At 39.3% G+C, this 12,274-nt stretch overlaps 2 protein-coding genes across 2 annotated transcripts; one reads left to right on the top strand and one right to left on the bottom strand.

Moving 5' to 3' along the window:
• Positions 1-6: 6 nt before the first annotated feature.
• On the bottom strand, positions 7-4,317 carry LOC107093380 (thiosulfate sulfurtransferase/rhodanese-like domain-containing protein 3). Its single transcript, XM_015388403.1, has 4 exons — positions 4,115-4,317; positions 3,865-4,032; positions 3,533-3,692; positions 7-1,298 (listed from the first exon to the last, which is right to left on the bottom strand). Exons 1-4 carry the CDS (start codon positions 4,239-4,241, stop codon positions 1,241-1,243), a joined length of 513 nt encoding a protein of 170 aa, XP_015243889.1. The 5' UTR covers positions 4,242-4,317; the 3' UTR covers positions 7-1,240.
• Positions 4,318-4,594: 277 nt separating this feature from the next.
• Positions 4,595-8,611, top strand: LOC107093374 (ubiquitin carboxyl-terminal hydrolase 45-like; the record flags this gene model as incomplete). The annotated part of the gene is made up of 5 exons (XM_015388398.1): positions 4,595-4,839; positions 6,703-6,813; positions 7,622-7,791; positions 8,061-8,161; positions 8,511-8,611. Coding segments are annotated over exons 2-5 (475 nt in total), but the record flags the coding sequence as incomplete, so codon positions are not given.
• Positions 8,612-12,274: the final 3,663 nt, after the last annotated feature.

Raw genomic sequence — 12,274 nt, 5'->3', positions numbered from 1 at the left:
CAGATATATATCTGTTCGCGCATGTGCAGAATGGATCGAGTAGTGACATTGCTTTCAGTGCAGCTAAACTTAGTAGTTACAGGTCTAGCGCCCCTTGTGGCTAAAAGTTGCACAGTGTTGCTTTAACAAAAGCAATTTCTTCACCATTGTCATGAGAGGCAGATGGCTGTATATTCTTGGTAAAAATGTGCAAAAAGCTGCAAGTGGCTTCAAGTAGAATTGGACTAGATGATAAATGCTTGGCAGCAGATATGAGTATTGAGCCCTGTGGTTTCCCTCTTTGGAATCTACAGCTTGGAGAAAATAAATAAAACCCTGACACATAAAAACAAACACAAAGCAATCAGGGGTAATTAAATGAAACTGTACGATTTGGGTCATCTTAACAGAGCTCTTTCAGTGGTTATAATCGGTGGGTTTTCATTCAGTTAATCTAAAACGGTTAATGTCCCTTCATCGACATTGACTTAGAACATGTTTTTTTTGTTTTTTTGTATGAAAAACTGGCTGTTTGAAATATTATTATATCATATTATGCTTTTGTATCTGTGAGGTATCGGTCATGTTTGAGCTCCAGATGCAGATAGAGATTAAAGTTTTTAAGATTAACTATCCTATATGTGTACACCCCCCCCTAAGATATGCAAAAATTACTTGCAATAAAAAAAGTCCAAGGTAAGTTAAACTTGCTATATATCCAATCATGGGTTCTAAATTGTTTTATCCGTTTCAATGTTTTTTTTTCAAATACAAGAAAAAAAATGTGCTAAAAGTGAAAAGATCTCCCAGCTGCTTCATTTGCAAAGGTGTATTTCACTATAGGATCTGCATTTTATTAGGATTATATTAGACTGAACAAAAAACAAACTAGCATAATAAAAGGAGTAAAATATTTTGTAGTTTGCAAAACTTTTATATGAATAAAAAAGCAGCAGTGCATTTCTATAAAGCCTCACTTCCACTAATAACTTCAAATATTTAATCCAGAGATCCCAGCTGCCTCCATAAGTCACCTAAATTGTGAATAGAGCACTTTTGGAAGGACCTGAAAACCAGCGAGGAGAACTTTACCAACCAGATCTAATGTGGAAGACATCAGACTGAGGTTTCGTAAGGAGTGGCTTTCCAGAAACAAAACCAAGGTTTCTGAGAGGATTGTGGCAGAACTAGACAACCGATTTGTTTAGCGTTTCCTTGGACTCATGTCTGGATACAACTTTTCATTCCTGATAGCTGAGGATTACTTGTGTCGTTCACGTTCCACCCACTCTTGCAATCCGCCAGGATAATGCTGAACGCTACAAAGAAGGAAATAAAAGACAATTAAGGAAACAAGTCGAAAAAAACGTCTACTTCACATTAAAGTTCTTTACTTCTTTACTGACAGAATGATGAACTTAATTTTAAAACAGATCTGAAACCTTCTGGTTTATTCACATATCACAGTGTGTAGCAAAATGTGTAAAGGTAAGTTTTAGGGAGTCAGCATGAAGCTGGCTCCATCTCGAGATCAGTTTTTTGTTCCTTTCCTCCATTACTGATCTGTGGTCAGTGCTAGATTGCAGCCTCTTCTGCCTGTTTATCACAGTGATGTGTGACCACGTAACGTGGAGGATGTTATGACGGCATTACGCCTTGTGTTGCTTAGGAAACTGGCTTCAAACTAAATGGAAACATTGTAAATTTGCATTTCCTTTCTTTCAAACATTTAAATGTTTGCTTAAAATTTGAATTTCAGTTGGATGGAAACATGGTTGCTCACTACTTTAGTTGAGGCTCCTTGATTTTATGCAGGGAATGTTTCTATCAATGATTCAATCCCCATTCTGAAGCATTGAATTAGAAGAGCCTGATAGAAATGATCTTTTATGCACATTTTCGGTGATTTACAGCAAAGTTATTCTCAAAAACTTTTTTGAGAAAATTTGATAATTATGTCTTTCAAAGTTTAGTTTAGTTTTTTTTTTTCTTCCCGTACTCACGTTCTTGTGAATTAAGAAACGGCCTATGTCTGAATGAAGGTCGTTTTCAGCGGTACTTCTGCTGTGATCCATTTCGGGGGCCTGCTGTCCCGCGTTCGAGGATGAATCACCCAGACAACAGAGGGAAAGTAGAGACGGCATTCTGAAGCTCAGACAGGAGCAGCGTGGAACATCAACAAGAGAGCATCAGAAACGGGATGAGGAGGCAGCTTTCTCAGTGCTTGCTAGCGGAAGCAATCTAATTTCGCCAAACTCACCAAAATCACCTCGCTATATATGCCACCTTCTCTTGCAGCACTTTAAAACCGCCCTCTACATAGAGGTAACAAAAAAAGTCCTACCTTCTAGCGGCTTACTTTGTGTTTGGTGCGAACGAACGAACACATCAAATGTCGCTTGGGTCTGGTCGCGAACCAGTTTTGCTGGTATGCTTCTGCGCCGTCAGTCTGGAATTTCTAGGGACGCACAGCAGTTTCCTGCCAAAGCGCAACTGATGGTCACAAGAACTTCGGCAGTGCCGGCGGGAGTGTTTATTTTCCAAAATAACAATGGCGCGCCTGCAAGATATCACGGTCACAGAGATGGATCTAGAGTTGCCAGAAATCGAAGAGGAACAGCCTCTGTTAATAGAGTTGCCAAAAAGGCTGATTAACCTTTTGTCGTAGCTGTCCAATGTAGTTGTTCCTCAGTTTTTAAAAATGGCGCGCCCCGGCACCGAATCAAGAAGGACGACCACACAGACAGCCGGAAAGGCATACCAAGGACCAATCACAACTGCTTTTTGTCTGCGGACTTTCACTTGAGGTCTGCGCGGGTTTATGACCGTCTGACGTGTAGCCAGGATTTATTTGAGGTGCGCAACGGTGGTTGCAGAACCTCTGCGCGGGGGGCATGGTCGCGCACAGAGACAGATTTGACGGTTGTAGAGGTTATGCGTCAGAAGCATAAATTGGCCGTAAGGGGGCCGATAGCCTGCAACTTTTAGATGTTTCCTCAGTCCAACACACATGAACCAGTTAATACGATGACCAAGAGGAATCTGGAGAAACAGCATGTATACTAAAGAGGTAATTCAGTCATTTGATTCAGGTGTGTTGGATTCAACAGTCACAGGATACCAACCCTCAGGAAGTGGATGATGTTGCCACCACCATGCACCACAGTAGGAATGGCATGTTTGTTCCTCATGCATTTAATTTATGAAGTATAACCAGGATTTTCCTGGAAGGGGGGGTGAGTCTACGACCTGAGCTGTAGATCTCTGTGTCTATGACTGAGAAAAACAAACACACACACACAAAAAAAAACCACAACGGTCTCTACTAGATTATATTTCAAAGCAACCGGTTGCCCTAGATTTCATTTAGGGGTATTAGGAAAAGGGGATGATAAAATATAAATAAAGAGTAACATTTTATTTATTTTTTGTTTTTTTTCTAAAAGAAATTTTAAACCATACATTTTAAATAAATTGAATATATTAAATTGTGTAATTAAAATGAAAACAAAGGAATATGGCCTTTTAAATTAATAATCTGAGGGCTTCTTACTCTCTATATCCCAGGGAGGCGGCTGTGTTGAGTGCAGTCTTGCTTCTGACCCCAGCCAGACACACAAAGACAACATTATCCGTTTGTCTCGGCATTTCCCCGTCATATTTTTCTCTGAACTCCTCAGGAGCAAGCTGGAGGGCAGAGCTCACCTGTCCCACTGGGCCATGAAGGCAACACGAACATGAGAGATAAGAAGTCACCGTTAGATAAAAATAACACTTTAATGAGGCACGCGTTGTCAAATTTTAAACCATATAGATCATATAAAGACAATAAAACAAGGCAACAAAGATAACCCGAGCTCTTTTTTTTTTTTTTTTTTTACTCACATGGGACGTTCACTGACCCAGGGATGAATCCATACTCCCTGAGCTCCCATGGCTCTCGGACATCTACCACCGCTGTTTTCCCCTCAGCCAGGAGCCGCTTCAGCTGCTCGTAATCTACGTCTGTGTTTCGGGCTTCAGAGCTGAACCTCATGCGCTGAAACTCACTTTCTGAAAACAAAACAAACACACCGATATAAGGTTTATATATGGACCTCACCGCGATACGATTATTCCCTTGAGTAAAACTCACTTTTGTAGCCGCTGTAAGTGTTACCAAAGCTGGACACAGTTACCCGTCCGATATAGGATGATGACACTAGCGGGACGGGGAGTCTCGGGAGAAATCTTGCCAACCTCCAGCATCTTCTAAGCGCCATAACAGCCTGACCGAGAAATTCCTGCCAAACACGCCGATAGCACACAGCACCGCAACGTTGGATGACTTTCACGCGCAGCTACAAGAATCCGTCCGCGCATGCGCAAAGACGTAGACGAGGGACTAATGTAAAGAATAACACTTGTGACCATATGTTTATTTCTTAATAATCATTGAATGTTTACGCATAAAAATAATGTCAAACTTTTACACAGGAAATTGGAGGTCATTATAATTTTAATGAGACATTGTGAACTGGACCTGAATGCAGCATTTGATCCCGCTGGCCTGCCGTAGTGCGTCATATGTTGACTTCTGCTGCTAAAGCTACAGAAAGATAGGCAACTATTTTAGCTGGAAGTGAACCCTAGAAAAAGAAAACCCTCTCGAGTTTTACGGCTGGTTTGTTGTCGCTAACGTGGGCGTTTGACATGTCTTAAAGGAGAGGTGTTTGTGTTGGCTTAAAGTTACGTATTAGTTGCCGCATTCGTTACGACATGCTCATGTAGCTAGCTGGTTAGCTAGCTGGTTAGCTAGCTTGGGGGAGTTGAGACATTACTGTGGGCTTCAGCTAACAGCAAAGGAGTGAGCTGAAAGAGGTGAGCTTAATCTGTCTTAAAGCCAATACTTTTGAAGGTGTAGATTTCTTATGTAAATATCACAAAGGTTTTATACACAAACCTTATTAAGCTGTCAGCTGTGTCTAGGCCTCCTGTCCTTGTTCTTGAGTAGAACATGAAAAATGTTAATACACTCATTTTCTTCAACTGTCATGCTTTACTCGTGTGTCGATAACTTATTCCGTTCAACCATTCAGACTTGATCTAAATGTATAAATATGTCAGCGCTAAATATGATGAGTGGATATTAGATTTATTACTTCAACAAATATCTATTGGATCTCAGTGGCAGCATAAAAGTCATACAAGTTATTCAGCCCTGAAATCGTCAGAAAAACTGAAGGTTTTTGCCCTTATAAATGATTTCTATGACCTTGATCACTACAATTTGGCATGAAACTATTCCATTCATCCTTGGGTTTGTACAAGTCTTAAATGACTGATAAATTAATAAAGATAAAATAATAGATATTAACAGTGTTTGGCAAAAAAAGCAGATTTTTTAAAAATAGTTGTGTTTTCACAGAATTCCCATCATTTTCATGCATTTCAGTTAATTCATTCACCTCATTATGACCTTTTTATCAGTTTATCAATCCATTATTTTTTTTCTGTCATCTGTCTGCCACACATCGGTATATCTGTCTATTGTTCAGGGGTTCATCTATCTGTTTGACAATTTAAAACTCATCTTGCCGGCCAGCCATCCATCCATCTTATGGACTATGTTTTTGTTTAATATCTAAATATTAAGCTATACTAATTTCAGTATAACTGTTTTAATTTCATCTTCAAGTTTTGTTCTTATGCCTTTAAAAAATGAAGATGGTCTGACTATTACATACAAAATATAGCCTTACATCAAAATTGTGTATGAACCCTTCATGTATTCTCATTGGGTTTTATTAGTTCTTTTCCCCCATATGCTCCAGCTTTTGAGGCTTGTTTTGTTTGTTTTGGTTTAAATCCTCGGTGGCTCAAAAGTATAAAAGTGGAAAGACTTCAACAGCTAAGAGACAAACTAATGTCCAGTTTTCTAAGGCCACAAAGGGTATCCAGAAGAAAGCATTGAAAACAGCTGTCAAGAAGCAGGCGTCTGAGTAGTCTTGTTTGAAAAAAGTCAGCAGAAGAGTTTTTTGCTTAAAAATAAATTAGAAAACCTGACGTACATTACATAAGTGGTATCAGAACCACAAGGCTTCTAGAGAAAATTCCTTTACACAGATGAGAAGGAAATTTGTTTGACTATTATAAACAGTCACAAATTGGTAGAAAACAAAATGATGCACTGTATATTAGCCCAGACAGATTCTAACAACTACCAAGCAAGGCCGAGGAAGACTGATGGTTAGGGCCTGCTTTGATTTTTAGAACACCTTTGAATCGACTCATCAAATTAACCATAAAGTCTCATTCCAACCTGTTCCTAATGCCGCAGGACAGAAGGGTTTTCTATCAAAGTGGGCGGGATAATAGAGGACTGATTTCAAGGCAGAGAGTCTGCAGCAGACTGACGGAGAAAAAAAAAAAGAAATGAAAATGCTTCAAAGGTTTCAAAGCCCGAATCCTCTAATTTTTATGAACTAAGGCAACATTTTATACATTTTCTTCTTATAGATGAAAGCGAGACCAATGACGTCAAACATATCATGACTGAATCCAGTTCCTATAAATGAAAGTTTCTCTATAAGCCACAGAAACAAGGAGATGATCTCATTACTGCAGGATCCCTGAAAACATCCTTATTATATTGCTTTGACAAACTCCCCAAAAACATGTGCTAAGACAGTTTTTGCTATTTCAATTAAAACAAATCACGATATCTTCCAAATTCACTTTCAGAGCTCCAGATGCGGCTAAAGGATCCCTTTTCTCTGAAAGCCGCAGACATGACAAAGCGGACAAATAAACCTCGGAAACCTCGAGATGAGGAGTCATCAGACGAAGTCAGTGGTAAGTAAAGGCTGGGCTTATAGTGGAAGATTTAAAGTTGGTGAGTCACTCCTGATTCCACCAGGATCTAAATAATGATGGTTCAGTATGAATTGAAGAGAAAAAAAAAATGGAGCCTCTTGAGTTTAGGTAACAAATTTAACTGCAGTGCTGCACCACTAATAGAAAATGTTAGCATTTTTCTGAACAGATGGTAAAAAATAATCAGATCACAATCTGTAACATTATTAGCTTTCTTTTTATGCAGCTGAGGTTTTTTAAATTGCCAGAATAATTAAAAATAAACCTTGACTTGTTATAATCTTTCATTTGTTTTCTTAACGTCATCATCTATTAAAGATTGCAACCACCTATAAACTGAATATCCAGTTTACTTTGCATTCAGACTTACTTTCTGCATGCCTACTTCAGTAGATTTTGAAGTTTATTCTTTTTCCTTTTTAATTATTTTGAAAACAGAATTGATTTTGACCCAAACCTTGACTCTAAAAGCGTGGAATAAACAACTTTAAAATGAGAAACAGATGAAAGGTCAGGGCTATAAAAGTTACTCTTTTTTTATTTTTTGCTTTTCTAAAAAATGTTTTTTTTTTTTATGTTTTTTTTTTTTAGTTTCAGTAGGTTATTTGGCAAAACAATTTATTAAGCATTACTTCAAGCTGTAAGAAACTCAGCACTGCCTCCATTTGAATCATGGATTCCTCTGTAATTCTGATGATTTTTCAAAAGCTAAAGGCCCTGAATAAATGATCCAACAATAAAAGCTTCAGAAAGTCTTTCATGTGAAGAGTGTTTGTTTGTTTTCCAGGACTAACATGCCAGCATGTAAATAAAGCTGTGGACCTGAGCTCGGTGAAAAAGTCTGTCCTGTCGAGCGTGTGGCTGGTCTGCTCCGATTGTCTGAGGGAGAGGACGATGATCGACGAAGAGTCGACCACATCCCACGACATCCTGGTGTGCCTAAAATGTGGTTTTCAAGTAAGATGGCTTCTTTTTAAAACAGCATCAACAGATTTCCCTTTCTCTCACAGTTCTAAACAGCTTTTTTTTTTGCACCTTTAATATTAAAAAGCCAATTAAATACATTGAAGTTTGTGGTTTTAATGTGACTAGATCCCAGCTCAAGTCTGACGTCACTTTAATATATATTTTAATATAAAATATACACTTTATACAATATACGAATATACGCTTTAATATAAAATAATCTTTTTTATATAAAGAAGACTGAAGGAAGTGTCTTACAGGGCTGTAACCAGTCAGGAATCCAGCACGCCGTCAAGCATCACCAGACCTTCCATCCAGAGTCGCACTGCATCACAATCAGCCTGAACACGTGGAAGGCCTGGTGAGAACCCCGGGGTAGAGGGTAGGGCGATGTGGGTTGATGATGAAAAAATGTGAATCCAGAGAACTGAAACACTGACAATTAAAAAAAAAAAGTAGGAACAACAAATCTTTATTTTTTAAAACAGTCACAGTTTTTTTTTTATCCAACTAAACATATTTACAAACCCACATTAACCAAATGACTGTCCTCCAATCCACAATGGTTTTGGTGTTGAATAACGGCACCTTAGAGCTTCATCTTAGTAAAAGTACATTCTATACAATTTTTAATTAGTGGTATATTTTGGTTGTAGGTTTAATTGAATTCTTTCTGTGTTAGTTATTTCTGTCCTCCCTGCTTTTTCCAGGTGCTTCGAATGTAACGAGGAGCTCTCTACACACTGCAACAAAAAGGCTTTGGCTCAAACCCTCGACTTTTTACAGAAGCATTCAGTCAAGGCAGTATCAGGTAAGCTGGGACATCTCAGAGATGCAGAGATTCAGTCAGTCTCTCCTCCTCCATGAATATTAGTTTTTTTATGACTTAAATGGTTTTTAAAAAGTTTTTAGCTCAATGTTCTACTATACAGCTGCTCCCTACTGGCGATAGCTTTCTCCCCCCTCTAAAGGGCTGGTTATACTCCCGCAGCAGTGTGTCGCAGTGAGCTTATCGTAGATATTTTTGATTTATTCCCAATATTGAAGCGTGGTCTGCGCCATGTTATTCACAACGCAAGAGGGACAATCAGGAATTAGCTGTGGGTCTAGATACGGCCGAGGTGGTGAGGAAGTGGGGGCAAGTTTGTGTGACAACGGAGGGACATGAGGGCCAAAAAGGGCGGGGATCCAGGTGGAAAAAGGGTCCCAGCGTTCTCGCACACCTCGCTCTTCACTAGTCGTTTTCCACAATGGCGGCCTTAAGTCACACAAGATTGAGGAGTTATTTCAATGAGTCCAAGTTGGACAACCGGTACCAGATCCTGACGTTCGGTGGTTGCCATCATTTACATTTGGACCAAGATGTCCTTTCCCCCTCATTCAGTCCATCTGGGTCCCCCTCGCTCAGCCCCAACTCGCCATCATCTCATGTATTTACAGGCACACACCTTCTGTCTCTGGCTTCTGGTTGTGCTGGCATACATAGAGCTTTTCTAACATACTGTTGCGGATCAGAGTGGTGGGCATCAGCGCTTTTGGTCTCAGTGGTTGTCTCAGCATAGCCTACTACCCGGTTCCATGTCGCCAGCGGCCAGTTGCCCAGGCCCTGTAAAGCTGGTCCCTCATGTATCCCATGGATGGAGAATTTCAGGACTCGCTCTGCCGCAACCCCCCACCCCTCCCCACCTTGAACACCGCATGACTGCACATATTAGAGGAATTAAGCGCTTGAGTAACGCTTCTCGCCTGGGTTCCCTGAAGAACATGAGCAGCTGCGTGGGGGTCTAGCTTCTGCGCCGTCTTTCCTTGTCTTTTCCATCGCTATCCGTTTCTGTCCCCTGCATTCTCTGTGGAGCTGCTGTTCGTCTCACCACCTCTGGGCCTGTGTGCCGCACTAGTGGGATCCAGGGTCCTCAACAAGTCAGGGACTGGATTCCAACAGCTGGAGTGCTCTAAATCTCAGCGGACTCATGCTTATTATTCACTGAAAAGGGATAAAGGAAGATGTTGAACTTTGAAAAAGGAAATCCTCTTCCACTCAGTGGCGTTCTGTGTGTCCGAGGCCCGGTTAATAACTTTGCTCTATTGATATTCCTGATTTATCTTTGAATTGCCGTCCAGCTCTTTAAAACATTCAGCTTTTGTCTTGAGGTGTTCTTTTTTTGCCTTTGTTATTTTCTGAACAAAAAACTGTTATAAAAGGTGTATTAATGGGGAAAAAAATAATTGGGTTTGACAAATTCTGCAGTAAAATACTCATAATACAAACAGCGGCGGGGAAGGAAAGTAAAGTTACAATATATGCAACAGAACCAGTCAGCAGAGCAGATGATCCATATCAAAACAGGCAACTTTGAAGGGAAAGATTAATCTAAAGCTGGAAAAAATGATCTAGAAATAAGTAAAAATGTCTTAAATTAAGTGTATTTACCCTTAATTTGAGTAGGTAAATTAGATAGTTTGTCAATGGAATGAGTATTTTACTCTTATAATTATATAATATGCAATTTAAATAAGACAATACAATTGTGTTTTCTTATTTTAAGATGTCTCTTTTACCCCCTCAATCCAATAACAAATGCATATTTTAAGAAAAAATTATTTATCTAGATTTTATTTTTTTCCAGTGATAACAGGAACAGCTCACACATTAGCATAGTTTGAATTCAATAAAGCTAATGAAGAAGGAAAACTGGTTCTTCAGCCTCAGAACCTGGGATGGCTCCAGCTCTCTTTAGAAAGCTTTATACTTATCATCACCTCCTGGATTCATCTCTCTGCTTACAGATTACAGGATTGAACATTTTCAGATTAAATTAAGGTGACCCAGTACTTCACAAATCCAACCTCTTCGTAATGAGTTCCTTTACTTGGGAAAATGGTAAAATTAAAGTATTACCAGGCCCTTTTTTATGCAGAGTATCTAAAAAAAATCCCCTTTAATGGCCAAGTCGAGTGTACCAGGTTTTATCAGACGGCTCATGATTTCCAGGTTAATAACTGCGACAGATGGCTGGAGGTTGGTTCTCAGCGCTAAAACGAGGGTAGATGTTAGCCATGCTCCCTTTCTGCTAAATAAACCAGGTCAAGTATAATTTTTTACTTTATACTGGGAGGCTGAGAGTTCAGCAGCCGTGTCTCTCACATTAGCTAGAAGGGTAGCAAGGGCATTCCACATTGGACTGTTTACTAGATTTATAACCTCTTATGATTGTTTTTGTTAACGAAATGTGTAAAAAGTACAAAATTGATGGAGGTACTTTGGATTTCTTATAGTATAATCTGATGGAAAATGGTAGACCATCCATGACACCCTCTATCAGAAGTCTCTCTAAAATTTTAAAAAACTGGAGGAAAAAAAAAGACTACTTCAAAAATGCTGCTTTTCCAAAGATTTTCTTCTGTCATGATGAAACAAAGGGCTGTGACCAAAAAAAGCAGATGACTCAAGGTAGAAAATAAGTAACCATTGCAACGACTGCAATGATAAAAGCACATTGAAGTGAACAACTCAAACTGGTTTGAAGGCCAGGAAATAAAAGTGTGTTTTTCAAACAAGCCTTAAAAACAATAAGAGAGTTGGCCTGCCTGAAATGAAGCTGTGAATCATTTCATGGTGTTATTCCTCTCTGTCACCTTTGAGCAGATCAGAAAAACGAGAGGGTGTTGAACTGTTTAAGCATTTTCTACGCATACTGGAGGATTTAGAAATATATTCAGAGGTGAACCAAAATTCAAAGCTGCTAATTCTCTTTTGCCTTTACTATTTAAACATCAGGCTGCAGCATTTTGACCCAAGTTACAAACATACAATGGATTTCTGGTTGATTCTATAAAGAAGTGCATTGCGGGAGTCAAGCCTGGATTTTATGAAAGCACATATTACTGATGTCTAGTTTCTGTAGGCATCATGGGCGTTATTGTAGGCAGGCATGTAAATTAAAAGAAGCAGGATTTAACGATTTTCTATATGACTGTAATTTCATGGAAGGGTTGATTTCACTCCCAGATTAGCGGCAATCTGTAAATCAAATAAATCCTTAAAGGAAAGGTTTATTCTTGGCCTCCTGTTTTTTCTTCTCAGTGGAACAGTAAGCTTTTTAGTCTTCTCATTTAAAGCTCCAGTGTGTAGTAATTACAGGGATTTACAGACAGGAATGTAATGCATTACACATAAGTATCTTAATTATTATCATCTACGAATGGAAAGTCTCAATCTTTATGTTTGTGTTGCTTTAAAAATGGCTATTTATTATTACTTAGGAGTGGGTTGCGCTCGTATGAATGCAGACATCTTTGCACCACAGCAGTCTAAAGGCTGATTTATACTCAGAAATCAGGTCGTCTGCGTGTGTGTCACTGTGAATGCAAATGTTCCTCTGCCACAGACACTCTGCTGCACCTCTCCAAAATTATAGGTGAGACAGACAGGAGGCCTCTGATTGGTCAAATCTACATCCGTTCTACTCTATGC

The sequence above is a fragment of the Cyprinodon variegatus genome, unplaced genomic scaffold (assembly GCF_000732505.1).
Source record: "Cyprinodon variegatus isolate N-32 unplaced genomic scaffold, C_variegatus-1.0 Scaffold422, whole genome shotgun sequence".
NCBI classification, from domain to species: domain Eukaryota; kingdom Metazoa; phylum Chordata; class Actinopteri; order Cyprinodontiformes; family Cyprinodontidae; genus Cyprinodon; species Cyprinodon variegatus.
This window is presented reverse-complemented; position numbering and strand designations above follow the sequence as displayed.

Excerpts from the sequence above, each read along its gene's own strand:
- LOC107093380 (XM_015388403.1), bottom strand. The coding sequence starts at position 4,241 with ATGGCGCTTAGAAGATGCTGGAGGTTGGCAAGATTTCTCCCGAGACTC. Across the intron at positions 3,693-3,864 it reads TGGGTCAGTGAACGTCCCAT|TGGGACAGGTGAGCTCTGCC; the intron begins GTGAGTAAAAAA and ends TTCATGGCCCAG. Across the intron at positions 1,299-3,532 it reads GCCTCCCTGGGATATAGAGA|CGTTCAGCATTATCCTGGCG; the intron begins GTAAGAAGCCCT and ends CCTTCTTTGTAG.